The sequence below is a fragment of the Haplochromis burtoni genome, unplaced genomic scaffold (assembly GCF_018398535.1).
Source record: "Haplochromis burtoni strain Fernald_Lab_line unplaced genomic scaffold, NCSU_Asbu1 Contig_415, whole genome shotgun sequence".
Taxonomy (NCBI): Eukaryota; Metazoa; Chordata; class Actinopteri; order Cichliformes; family Cichlidae; genus Haplochromis; species Haplochromis burtoni.
In genome coordinates, this window is record NW_024582776.1 from 225189 (window position 1) to 239886 (window position 14698).

The following is a 14698-nucleotide window of genomic DNA, read 5'->3' on the forward strand; positions in this document are numbered from 1 at the left end:
AAACAAATGCGCACATAGAGCAAGCCATTTGCAGCCACACACACACACCCACACATCTCTGGAAACTCTCTTGCCCCTACCCTTTCGTTTCTTACTAAAAATAGTCTTGATATTTGGACAATGATGGGCATTGTGTGGGAGTGGTTCATTCCTGACAGCAGGACTGGTGACTGTGACCTCGGCATCAGATGCAGATGGCCTCAGTAAGAGAACAGATTGAACATGCCCCAGAGGGGGAAAAGTCTTCCTAGTGCTTTTAGATGAAATGGGATTTTTGTCTTTACATCTTTAAATCATTATTAAAGCCTTTTTGCTGCACATGACATCTGCACTAGAAAAAGGAGCAGGTGTTTCAGAGTATAATCTGGAAAGTACCCGCAGATACGCCTGGGTTTTCAGTGTTACTTGTACATCAGTGATTTTAATCTGATAGATTTAGATTGGTTCCTGGACTGTATTCACCAACCCCAACAACACATTCATTGATTTAAACTGCTTTTCTAATGAGCTACAAAAATGAATGTTCATCATTAATTTTGCCATACTTGCAAATCAATTAATAACTGGGACTATATAAAAAGACTGTAAAAGAAAGCCAACTATAGCATCACCAGATAATTTGGTGTTGTTATAGTGACTTAGAGCAGGGAAGTTAACAGGTTTAGAAAATCTACGACCTAGAGAAACAAAAAACAAAAAGTAGAGGCAACCATTTTTAATATTTAGTGTTGTTTTTGAAGGAGGAGTGTAAGTTTAAAATTTAATTTGGTGATTTACAGTCGACTCAAATGGAAGGGTCTTTAAACAAGGAATTCAGGCTTGATGCTCAATACTAATAAAAACAGTTCTCAGCATCTAGAGTCCATCTGGAAACTCAAATAAGTTCATTTTTCAACTTAGAATTATACACACAATACCCCATAATGACAAAGTGAATATTCTTACTTGAAAATCACAGCCTTTGCCATGACACTCATAGTTGAACTTAGGTACATCCTATTTTTACTGATCATCTTTCACACATTTTCTACAACTTGGTTGGAGTCAATCTGTCAAATTTGGTTAATTGGACATGATTTTGAAAGGCAGAGTGGCCTTCATCATGCATAAATGGAAGAAGTTTGGTCTCTTCCGAGAACTGGCCATGCTGCCAATTTGAGTGATCGAGGTAGAAAGCAAGGTGACCAAGAACCAGATGCTTCCTCCACAGGACAACCATTTCTGCTGCACTCCACCAATCGGGTCTGTATGGTAGAGTGGCCAGACAGAAACCACTCCTCAGTAAAAGGCACACGACAGCCTACCGGGAGTTTGCCAAAAGCCACCTGAAGGACTCTCAGACCATGAGAACCAAAATTCTCTGGTCTGATGAATCAAAGGTTGAACTCTTTGGCCTCAATGCCAAGCATTATGTCTGCAGGAAACCAGGGACTATTCATCATCTGACCAATACCGTCCTTCAGTGAAGCGTGGTGGTCGGTTCATCATACTGTGAGGATGGTTTTCAGCAGCAGGACCTGGGAGACTAGTTAAAGTTGAGGGAAAGATGAATGCAGCGATGCACAAAGACATCATTGATGGCAACCTGCTCCAGAGTGCTCCGTTCCTTGGTCTGGGACAAAGGTTCATCTTCCAATAGGACGACTACCCTAAGGACGCAGTCAAGAAACAAAGGAAATGCTTTGGGACCGCTCTGTGAATATCCTTGAGTGTCCCAGTCAGAGCCCAGACTTGAATATGACTGAACATCTCTGGAGAGATCTGAAAATGACTGCTCATCCAGCCTGGTGGATCTTCAGAGATTCTGCAAGGAAGAATTGTAGAAACTGCCCCAAAATATTGGGATCAAGCTTGTAGCATCTTACTCAAAAATAATGAGCCTGTAATAGCTGCCAAAGGTGCTTCAACAAAGTACTGAGCAAACACTATGATTACTTATGTGCATGTTATGTTTTTGTTTTGATTTTTAATACATTTTCAAGAATTTCAAGCAAATGCTTATTTATATATATATATATTTTTTTTTTTTTTGGGGGGGGGGGTTTGAGGTGAAAAACAAATATAATCCATTTTGTAATAAGACAAAATGTGAAACAAGTAAAGTTTTCTGGATGGACTGTACCTCTCTTTATGGTCTATCAGATTATGAGTTTACCTTACAAAACACAATAACCCAAACTTGTTCAATTGTGGGCATCTAGTATTTACATTATGTTCATTTTATGCACCAGATCACACGGCTTAATGGTCGGTTTGTGACTAAATGTAAACCTAAATCCAACCCTCTACTGAGAACATCTCATGGGTATCTGAGTTCCTGCTTCTTATTTGTTGGCATCAAAGCCTGCATGTGTTATAAGCGCGTGTGTGCATGCATGTGTCCGAAGGGTGGGACAGGCAGTGGAGGGAACAGAGTGACTCCCTGTTCCAGAGGTGATGTCAACATGCTGCCATGATACACTTCCGTTCTCTTGTGGAACTCCTGCTGCAAGCATACACACAAACACAGAAAGGTCTTATTGCAGCAAAGCCACCAACACCCTTTGTTGCATTTGCTAAATAAAAATGTTACCCTTGTACTGCGATGTGGCCTCAGCCAGTGCGCGACATTAAGGGATGTAAAGTATGCTGCCGTAGTTCCAGATCTGACACTTGTTTAAGAATCCCTGTTGCAGCATCTGCTAGAGTATAAAGGAGTCACTTAGATTCATCCTGTGTTTACGGTGAAGAATTTTCCAGGTGTGAGTGACTAGCTGTTACTGCGGCTTTATATCCAGGGGAACGTGAACCAGCTTCTGTTTCAACCTCTTGACTTGGCAGTGGCCAGGAGGTGCCACAAGCACACAGAATGTGTCGTTCCTGGGCCTTCAAGCTTCTCAGTTACACCCAGTAATTATAAATATAGTATAGCTGCTGTACACTGAAAACAACCACAGCACTGTACTGCTGGTCACTGAACATCTCCACTAGAGCAGCCGGCTTACATGCTTACACCGGGACAGTTATTTGAACAAGCCACTCAAGTTTTTTCAGAATGCTGGAACGTTTTGTTTTTTTTAATCACCAGCTTCCTCTCTGATCTGATCGAAATGCAGCCCGACTTCCACTTATCTGCACCGAATATAGTTCACACAGGAGAAAAGTGACCAAAGGAAAGGTCGCACAATGTTATCTTGTTATTAATGCGTGGCTGTTTCCCTCATGTTGCAAAGGAAGATAGGAACTCTGACAAGCAGGAATCACGATGTGGAGCCAAAGCTAATTGCATGAACAATCATCAATCACCTGTGTGCACACTATACCTTGCTTTTGAGTTTGCACGATGAAGCCTGTGTGACAGATTTTTGTTCACAGCATCCCTGCAAACAGACATGCATAGGCTCCGCTTTGGCTCATTGCCACGAGACTGAAAGCGGCAAATTATATTCGCCTGAGTGATTTAAGCCTACTCCAGTGTGAATACAAGAAATGAGTTTTTATTAAAATAAAGACGGTATATTCCACTGGATAGAAATCATTGTAAAACAGTCATTTTGTGAGTCATGAATGAAGAAAAACAAGCAAAAGGAAAGTCAGACTGAAGGTCCCAGTTGCATTTCCAGCTGTTGTTCTTGGCCAATTTATGTTGACACAGCTGGGAATACACTGGGAATTCATTTTTAATAAAATCTATGTGCTTTCCTCAAATTCTTTTAACTAGTTCACGTTTAGAAAGTAAACCTTCAAATACTTTAAATACTGATTTCATTTAACTTCAAAACTCAACGGCGCACATGGTTGAACAGGACAGTATAACTCTGCAGCTGTAAAACGACACAATCAAAATTGCATGTCCACACTGGGACATGCATTGGTGTATGGAGCGCACATCAAGCAGGGAGCAGACACTGAAAAACACAGGCTGAAGAAAACAGCACAAGTTCAAACTAGTTTTTTAACCAAAATGACAACAACAACACTTAAGCCAATTTTTGTTGTTTGTTTTGTTGTTTTTTTGGAATTGTGTTGTTTCCGGTTTGTCCTGTTTACCCAAGAAAGTTGGGAAAGTATGGGACAGCTTTTCAAATGAAACGAAAATGTACATTGCTTTTAAAAAAGCATCACGTATACTCAAGATCAGGTATTCCCCGGCTATTTATGTGTGCAGACTCTTAGATATTGCTAACCCTTAAGACTTCTACAGTGCTGACGGTGCCATTTCTTTGGAGCTGCTGTAGTAGTACAGTTCCCATTCTCAGAGGTGGACACCGGACCAGCAAGGGTGGCAGTCTTGCCGCAACAATACCAGTTGCACTGTAAGGGACTGTACAGTGTAAGGAAAGACAGCTTTATGTTCTACAGATTGTGGATGGAACTGGAAACTACTGGGCCCTCTGACCAACACCAGTAGGCAACGTGTGAAGTGTCTTGCCCAAGGACACAGCCGGGGCTCGAACTGGCAACCTTCCGATTACAAGACGAACTTGTACGGGGGGGGACTAAATGCGTCACATGACCCTATTCAAGACCATTTTAAGTCCGTTTAATGAAGTGCGACACATCAAGAAACTTCCCTGAGAAAAGCACAAAGTCCCCGAAATCACTGAAACTTCAATGTTGACTCAATAGCTAAAAACATTAGCGAACATGTGACTGTCAGAGAGCACGCGCAGATAGGTATGTCAAAGGTGTATTGAAACTCTTAATGAATCCCGCAAACTTATTAGTTACCGACTTTCTAAAAAAAATACATAAATAAAAATAAAACAGTCTACAGACGAAAGTTAACGTAATTTTACATCTAAGCCAGTCAAATTGTCAAAAGTGCGCAACTGCTCAGCCAACACATGTGCATGAAAACCCAGCATCATACACCCACCCAAAACTCCTCCGCGCACACTTACACTGCAGATACTGACTATTAAATCATCAGGAGATCGATGAGCCAAGACAGACTAGACCAGACCCTCGAAACTTTCTTACCAGGGCTTTAGTAGACTTTCTCCTCTTACCTTGCTCATTTTCCCGCTAATCATATCCGCAGGCTTAAAGGCTGCCCCTCATTCTCAGGAAGGCCATCAATAACATGTCCTGGGACTATGAGATAACTTGTTTTCTTTACTCCGGTCCACCCTCTCCAGAGCTGGAACTGCGGGGTGGAGCTGCAAAGCGGGGAAAAGCGTGTGTGGAGTACTATTACTGGAATTTGTAACCCCCGCTGATTGGTCGGTTTCTGGAGGGGAGCGTAAAGATCCTAATTCCCGATTGGCTGAATTAAGCATATTAATATTTCCATTAGAAGCTCTGGTGTGATCGAGGTGTTTAATCCAGACCGCAAATTACAATTCAAGCTGTTTATTTGATCAAATAGTGCATATTTACTGATTATTAAGGCATTGATACGTTTGATTAATAACAAGCATGTAAACAAGCAGAACATGAATGGAGACAAAAATGAATATCATCTACACACAGTTTACATCGGTACGGTTGCAAATGTGTGCAGTTGAAAGGGTTTAAATCTAATCGAGTATTTCTGACACATACGCGAGTGTTGCAGCAGTATTTTTGCAAGCCTTGGCTCTTTGTATTTTTAGCTCTTCCAGCTTAATAACTGTCAAATTTCCTGCACTTTACTTGGACCTAAAGTTGTGGTTGTGCTGTCAACCTTTTCATATCCTGAGGGTTATTTTAGCAATAAATACACAGATCAGCATTTCGCCAGTTTGACCTTTCTTTGCAATGTAAACTCGCGGATATGCATTGTGCAAAAACGATCTTATCAATCTTTTTTTCTTTCTAAAAACAAATCCAACCCAGTCTACTGTTTAAAAGTTTCTTTCTTGACTTGAAATGTGTCTGTGGTCAGCACCCCTGTGCCCCACACTAAACCTCCCTGCGCACCAGTGTCGACTCAGCTGCTAAACAGTAACTCGTGTGTTAGTAGCGGCACCTAGTGGCCAAACAAAAGAAATACAGCAGATGAGCCAGCTTCTTTTCCAGGTATTTTATGAACATAACGTGTTTGCAGCTGAGAAAACGCAGGGTGTGTTTTTTTTTTCAGTATTTGAGCTTCTTATTCAAGCTTTCTTTCTCTTTGTGTGTTTTCTTTTTGTTGTTTTTGGCTTGTTTTTTGTATTAAACCTCAAAAGGAGACCGAAGTCTGGTTTTGTGTGGTTCTAAATCTATTTAAAACAGGAAAACAACCAACTTTCTGGATTACACACCATACATGCCCATATATTCTTATATGTGGATTCCTCTGCCCTAAACTGTAATCCATAATATTCTCCTGCCTGAGACTGCAAATCCAAACAGCATCATGTCTGCCCGCTGCCTCAGTCCTGTAGTCGCTTCCATATATGTTAGAATGACATTCAGGTATTAAGGCTGTGCAGTATATCCCTACCAATCAGTGCAGAATCCAACTGTGAGTCATGACATGTGCTACAACCCCTCCAGTCACCCACCTACCTACACAATCACCAACTAAACAGCACGTGCAGTAGTGCGGCCAATTCTATTAGCTCATATTCCAAGAATTTCATAATAGAAAGTGAGGACTGATTTTTTTTTAGTGGGGGTTCTTGCAAAGTTTAAATATTTGATAGATTTTCAGCTCCCTCTCTTTGGAGGGAGGTGAGGAGGGAAAGAGGAGGAGATGGAATAAGAAGTGAAGAACAAAGCAGTGAGGTGAAAAAAGGTAGACTAACAAAATGTCGAGGGATCATGAGAGACAGGAAACTGGTGCTTGGGATTGGAATGAGGGGTCGGGCAAAGTGGGGGGGAGGGTCATGTTGGGGGAAAAGATGGAGAGGAGAAAAGAGGGGGATGAAACAGAAGAGGTGAATTCCAACATTTCTGGCAAACACTCAAACAAATCGGCAAGCTTTTAATGCAAGGTGCTGCACGCGTTCGTTTGACCTGCAGAAGGACAGAATTTTAGAGGCTTGATCATACTCGGAGGCAAACGAGACAAACGGGGGAGCCCAGGCAAGAGGAAATGAAGGGAGGAGGAGGCTAGAAAAAGGGGGCTGTGTGGCAAGACGATGGATTGTGTAAGACAGTGCTAAGCCAAGGCCTGATAAGGTGCAGCTGTTGAAGGAGCTAAAGAGCGAGACACAGAGATCCCGAAGACTCGAAAGAGCACGTGTTTGCATTTATTGCGTTGATGAATTCAATAAAATCCTCTCTGTCAGCCAGAGCTGCTTAGACATTTGTGGAACTTACCCGAGAGTCGGGCATCAACATTTTTGTGTGGAAGCTAAGAAAATATTTTGTGCATACTTTGCTGGGAGGTGTTTCTTTAAAGGGTGGTGTTGGGATTTGTTGGGGACTTACTGAGGGAGGAAATGGTTTATGTCTTTCCCATTTTCCCTCCATCAGCTTTCATCTGTATGACCACTATGCACAAACACGCACACACACATACACACAAAAAGGCATTCTTCAAAGCCAGAGTTTGGGACAGATCATTGTTTGCAAGCCACAGCAATCTTGTCTACAACAGCCACCCCCTGAGCCCGGACTTTACACAGGAACTTACCTTTTTCCTTAAAAGCAGGAGTGTGACAATTCTATTTCTCCTCTATTCTTTTCTAGTCTATTCTGGGTTTGGGGGGTGTCTATATTTAACCCCAACCAGTCATTGTTCCTTCCCCTGTTGGGTGTGTGTTTGTAGTGAATGCCTGTGGCTCACAGCCTCTGTATTGGTCATGGCCAATCTAAACTTTGTTGCTCATGAGAAATTATAGGGAAGCTGCACAAATACATATAAAAGTGTTGTTGCAATGCCAGGTTTATATATACAGTACTTCAACAGCCAACAACACGCACAAGAATAAAAATAGTGTGATTGCATTTTTTTCTCAGAAGTTGACCCCCCTCCCCCCAGTCTGGCTGAAAAAAACAAATTAAATTACTCACTCTCAACTGCGAGGGTTATATATCTGATTGTTTTTACAATCTTCCAAAATAGGCAGTTTCATATTTGCACCATTGCCCCTCTGTAATTGCACAATATGAACTTCATTTGATACACTTCATTTGACCTTGTGGGTTGAGTTGCACCATTTCAAAAAGCTACTTTTTGTTACATGTCAGATGGAGTACTTCTGTCAAGAATCCAAAAGAGGACCCAAATGCATACAGAGAAACTGAATGAAAAAATGGTTTATTTAATAAAAAAGGTGAAACCAAGATACCGCAATAAAATGTGCGCAGGAAACAATAGCTCAAACAGGGAGTCCAACAAAGACACTGGGACTGACAAAATAAACTACAAGAACTGAACATAGGACTGACTGGGAAATCAGTCACAGATGAATAAAACTTGGGGGGGAAAAAAATCAATCAAACACCTGGGGCTGTCTCTAAAAGTGTATCAGTACCCATAGACTCACTTCACTCTTTTTGGTTAGCTTGCCTCTTAAGAACAATTGTACATCTAGTAATGAAACTATTACTTAACAAGAGCACTCAGAGAGCACGACTCCTTCTGAATCTCCTTCCTTATAACTTCGACCTTGGCCCATCATCCCAAGCTGTTATTGGTATCTACCATCACATAAAATGTGAACATGATATATCTTGAAACCTGTTGATGCCAGACTGCTAACAAATACACAAACAAGCAGAATGGATTACATACTCTGTCCCATCAGGGGGAGAAAAAGCCGTCAACCAAGCTGTTTTAGCTAATTACAGGCCAGTCTTCAATCTTCCTTTTATTTCAAATATTGTGAAAGTCTAGTTTTAAAATAGCTAACTGATCATATGCAGGTAAATAATCTAACAGTGGACTGCGCTGCAGTGGTTTGAATCATATCTATTTAATAGACTCCATTTGTTAGATCCAAGGTTAATTGTGGAGTTCCACAGGGTTTAGTGCTAGGAACAATTCTATATACATTAAACATGTTTCCCCTAAGAACTATCATTAGAAGGAATCGCATGAAATTTTAGTGCTATGCAGATGATACTCAGCTTAATCTATCCATGAAGCCAGATGACACAATGGCTTCTTATCATTTACTCCGTTATAAATGCAGAATTAAATTTAAACTCCTTTACCTCACATATAAGGTCTTGAATGATCAGACCTAATCTTAAAGACCTCATAGTACCATATTACCCCAACAGAGCCCTTTGCTCTCAGACTGCTGGCTTACTCGTGGTTCTTAGGATATTTAACTGCAGAATGGAGGCAGACTTCAGCCTTTAGGCCACTTCTTTGTGGAACCAGCACAGTGGTGTGGTGGTTAGGACTGTTGCCTCACAACAAGAAAGTCCTGGGTTTTAATCCAGGGTCTTTTTGTGTGGAGTTTGCATATTCTCCCTATGTCTGTGTGGGTTCTCTCTAGGTACTCTGGTTTCCTCCCACAGTCCAAAGACATGCAGTTAGTGGTTAAGTTAAATGGTGATTCTAAATTAGCTGTAGGTATGAATTGCTGTCTGTCTCTCTGTGTTAGCCTTGTGACAGACTGGCAACCTGTCCAGGCTGCCCCCACCTTTGTGCTATTGCAGCTGGGATAGGCTTCAGAATTCCCAGAATCCTGAATAGGATAAGCGGGAGAAAATGGATGGATCTCACTGAGTGCTTGGTCATGGGGGCGTTGTCTGATTATTGAGGTTTTCTCTCTGTTATTATAGGGTATTTACCTTTTGGCTGTTGGACATGGACATAATGTGTAGACTCTCAGCTTTCATTTGAGGGTATCCACATCTAAATTGGATGAAGGGTTTTGGGGTTTCAGCTCCTTAACATGTTCCACCCTCTTTTTAAGGGGACCAAAGGTAATTGGACATTGGACTCAAAGGCTATTTCATGGGCAGGTGTGGGCAGCTCCTTTGTTATGTCATTATGAATTAAGCAGATAAAAGGCCTGGAGTTGATTTTACGTGTGGTGGTTGCATTTGGAAGATATTGCTGTGAATATACAACATGCGGTAAAAGGAGCTCTCCTTGCAGGTGAAGCGAACCATCCTTAAGCTGCAAAAACAGAAAAAACCCATTCGAGAAACTGCTACAATATCAGGAGTGTTAAAATATACAGTTTGGTACATCCTGAGAAAGCACTGGTGAACTTCAGCAATGGAAAAAGACCTGGACACCCACGGAAGATAACAGTGGGGATGATCGCAGAATCATTTCCATTTTGAAGAGAAACTCCTTCACAACAGCCAGAAGCGGCCAAATGAATTCTGAGGTGTTCAGAGAGATACTGTCTGCTCAAATCCAGCTTAATACACTCAGATTGATTGGGGGGCGTTTCCTAATACAGATAGACAATGACCCAAAGCACACAGCCAATGCAACCAAGGAATTCATTAAAGCAGAGCAGTGGAATATTCATGAATGGCCAAGTCAGTCGCCTGATCTTAACCCAATTGAGCTACATTTCACTTGGTGAACACTAAACAGCAGAGCGTTAAAAAGGAGGAAACAAGGGATCTGGTGATGTCCATGAGTTCAAGAAATAAGGCTGTCATTGCAAATAAAGGGTTTTCAACCAAGTGTTAGAAATGAAGATTTTATTTTCAGTTATTTAATTTGTCCAATTGCTTTTGAGCCCCTGAAATGAAAGGATTGTGTTAAAATGTTTTAGTTCTTCACATTTTAATGCAATTGTTTTGTTCAACCCACTGAATTAAAGCTGAAAGTCTGCAACTCAACTCTATCTGAGTTGTTTCAATTAACATTGATTGTGGTAATGTACAGAACAGAAATTTGAAGAAAAAAAAAAGTTGTGTCTGTCCAAATATTTATGGACCTAACTGTAAATAACCCCGAATTATATGAAAAATCATTCCTACATTCTGAAGGTTGTGTCATTTATGTCATATAAGTGGAACCTGAACAACATGTTCCTCAGCTTTGTTTTGACCTAATATGAAATTGTTGTGTTTAGGAGGGTAAATACTGCACCGGGGAACACAGGACCCTGTGAACACGGATACATCACTGTCATTACAGTTACTTCCTGAGTATTTGTGTCTGCTTGGTTTCACTCAGAACCTAAAATGATATTTGGCTACATCAGTGGGAAACTTGGCCTGCTGGTGTAGCTGGGGGAAAAGTCAGAGGACCACCAAGTCATTAGGAATCACTCTCCAGGAACCATGAATATTGACAACAGAATTCCCTTGAATCCCTGCAAAAGGTACTGAAATGAAGGGTAGGAATCATAGACTAACTAAAGAAACAATACTGATGATATTGTCCTCAATAAAAGAGGTTTCACAATAAAGCAACTTTATGATGTATCACATTAACTGAAGAATTAAAAAAAATACTACTAAATTGCCAGTATATGTAAAATATATGTGATAACAATGCCTGTGCATTAGCTATTGTATTGCAAGAGGAAGTAACATGATATGTCATCTAAATGCACTGTTCAACACCAAACTGAAATATTTCACTGTGGACCAAAGTAGCTGACAGACTGTTGGTTTGTAGTCATGCTGCTAAGGTGGCTCAAAGAAACCCTGCTTTTCCCCTTCTTTGTCAAAGGAAGCTGACACAGAGTACATGTCATATTAGATTTAACTCCCAACTGATTTCATTAATGACTCTCAGACTCTGTCCCTTGGCTGTGCCTGTGGGTAAATTAAACACATCTTTATCAAGACACCTGCCAAGATAATAAGACATTTAACTTTCAGCACCAGTATGCTCTAGCATGCAATCACAACACACTATGAGACAACTCAGAAAGGTAATTTTATTAGATGGAAATCATGCTGCTCAGGATCATCACACAACAACAGTGCTTGCTGCTTTGCTTTTTTTCTAAAGAGAACCACATGTACTGCTGACTCTCGCTGCCAGGAGTTGTTTAGTTCAACAAATCATCTTTAGAATGTTGTTTATTGACGCTGAGCTACTCTCAAGATCTGCAACTGTCCAATAATCGCTGGACGAGGAGGTCAATTTGGCTCTGTCGAGTATTTTTGGAGCATTCTGAGCACAAGTGAATGAGAATCTGAGAACTACATGTGGACCATAATATTTTTTGTTGCTAAGTGTTTCCAGTAAGTACTTGGCATGGGTTTGCTTAGGAATGTATATGCGTGATTCTTGCCAGAGTATAAAGGCATTAAAACCTCATTTATATTTGTCAGGCTCTCACACATAGTTGCATTGCTAGTTCAAATCTGAAAGTCCCCAAGAAGTGAAAAACAAGTTTATATATAAAAAAAAAATAGACCATAAAAATAGATAAGGCAACTACATCCTCCTACTCCTTGGATAATTGGGATCTAGCTTGTTCCCACACCCATGCAGTGGGGTCAGTCACAGCAGGATGACGTAATCCAGAGGGCTCCACATTCCCACGCTGCTCAGCATGTGATATGGAGCCACTGGGACCAAAAGCTTGTACACACATGCACAGATGCAAAACAAAAGGGGATGGATGCATGCAACCCAGCAGACTTGGGCACTGTAAACAAGTGTTTGAATCTGCACGAGCCCCAGCATGATATGAACTAGTGATCAGAGATCAAGCTTCTCTGTGGCCCTTTAAGATCCCCCCCCTACAGCCAGCTAGCCTGCCTCTGTTTACATGATGGTAACTCCCAAGCAGTGGAGGCTATCACAAAAGTACTATTGTAGCTGCACAGCTTGAAGATGCCAGTGTCATCCTCATCATCTTTTAAGACAAGTCTCACACACACACACACATACAGAGCCTCCTTGTAGGGAACCAATATAAACAGCCACTTTTCCTATCTTTGGATCAGCACGTGTCTGTGACTCAATCAACAAACATTTCACTGTGGTGCAACACTAACGTTGCAGTTCACATTGACCTTTGACCCCTCTGCTTGCCAGTGGGTTTTAAAAGTATAACAAGTGAAGAGCCCTTGTGCTGTTCTGAGAGGGAACTGCAGTAGGATGCTAAAATTATTAAATCAGCATACTAATAATAATAATGATGATTTTATGCTGTTTTTTTTTGTTTCTGTGATCAGAAAAACATGTTATGTGTGTTTAAAAAAGGTAAAGAGGCCATGGTTCTGTGTGTCTGCACTAAAGCTACATGCTAACTGGTGCATGGTGAAATGACAGTATGCTGATGTTTAGCAGGTGTAATGTGAACCTGTCACTATAGGCAGTTTAATATTTTCTCATTAGCACAAGTTCAGCATATAGCTGAGGTAGGCTGCTATATTATTAGCTACAGTAGGCAGGTTTTTGCTCATGAATGCACTCCTATTGAAAAGTAAGGGGCTAATCAAAATGATTACAGAACCTGTTTTGATCCTAATATTAGTGACAGAAGAAAGGGCCTGTCGTTTTTCAGGGATGTTAGGATTCATCCTTAAAAGAATAAGATAAATATTTAACATTTGATATATTTTAGTCTGGGTCAAAATGGAAACCGTGATTTAGCAACATTTGTTGGGATACTTTAGTGGATAAGTAGAAACCTAACCTAATTTTAAGTTAGAAATGTAATGGACGTTAAGATTCATCCTCAGATGGCCATGGATATTTGTATCAAATAAATATTGAAGTAATAAGACATTTTAGTCTAGACCATGGTGGGAATAAGAAACAGACTAGAACCAAGCTACCGTAGTCAGAAGTCTCTGCACTGTGACACCTGACGTCTTGTATATGATCTAGGAAGGGCATGCTCACAGAGATTTATGTACAGTTTCATGAACATCACCACACTGACCTTTGTAAGTCTCATCCTGCCACTCTCACTCCTCTCCAGGCTCCTTTTCAGAGATGAGTTTCTGACTACTGGCACCGGTTGCACCTCTTCCTCCCCGCACCAGTCCGAACTCAGGACGCAACCCATATAGGTGGACAGGGTCCTGGACTTGGGGTTGTTTTTCACCTCCTCTCACTCTCTCTTCCTTCTGTCCTTCCTCCACCTCCTCCACTTTCTCTCCGTGTCCTCGTCCCCTCGTCCTCTAAACAGGCTCCAAGCTCCCTGGGTTCCTGGGCAGCTGTTTTTGTCAGCTGGAGAGGAGGAGACGGAGGCCCTTCCCCTTTTCCTGGCTCTTGATCAGCCCTGCTCCGGGGACAGAGGGAAGGATACACTCTGCCCCTCTCTGCTCACTTTAAAAACACCTCTCTCTCCAACTCTGTCCTGCTGCTTGGGGACTCCCCATTTTTCCTGCCTCCGCCCCCTCTCACTGCTCCTCTTTGTTTCCCATACGCAGTTGCAACCACTCAACTTTCTTGAGCACACCTAGGCCTCCAATTTTTCACCCTATTTCTTTGTGCCACTCAATCACACTCTTCACATCCCTCTGCTCTGTGCTCTCACTCTTGATCACTGTTCAGATATGAAGACTCAATGTTTCATCTTCCCATCTTGTGAAGCTCCTCTGTTTTTTTCCTTATGCCTCTTCTTTCCTCCCATCCCAAGAACACGTCTCTCCCTTCCTTCTTACTCCCATTCCTCCTTCTTCTACCTCTTCTGCCAGTGTTGCCTCACTCTTACATATACAATTACCTCTCTGTTCTTACCCCCACCCATCTCTCCTTCTTAGCTCCCCTCTGTTTCCTGCTCCCAGATACAGACAGACTCTCCTTAGCCCGTGCAGCACATTGTTGGTATTGTCCAGAAAACAAGTAAGAAAAACCCTCTCAACAGTGAGGGCAGCTGTCAGGATGCTGCTGTGCAATGTAGTGATTCAGAGTGCTCTTAGCTTTTGTTAGACTGAGCCTTTCCTTGTTTATGATGCAGGACCT

At 41.5% G+C, this 14698-nt stretch overlaps 1 protein-coding gene across 4 annotated transcripts in view; it reads right to left on the reverse strand.

Annotated features, from left to right (window-relative positions):
* The window catches only part of tns2a (tensin 2a), a 61011-nt gene extending 46674 nt beyond the window's left edge, over positions 1 to 14337 (reverse strand). For 3 of the 4 annotated variants that reach the window (XM_005944812.3, XM_005944811.3, XM_005944810.3), the window contains exon 1: positions 13671 to 14337. In XM_005944812.3, the coding sequence (XP_005944874.1) occupies positions 13671 to 13796 (126 nt within the window). In that variant the 5' untranslated portion in view covers positions 13797 to 14337. Of the gene's footprint in view, positions 1 to 4991; positions 9370 to 13670 lie in introns of those variants that run through there. The other variant, XM_005944813.3, reaches the window with a different exon arrangement.
* Between the last annotated feature and the right edge of the window lie 361 nt (positions 14338 to 14698).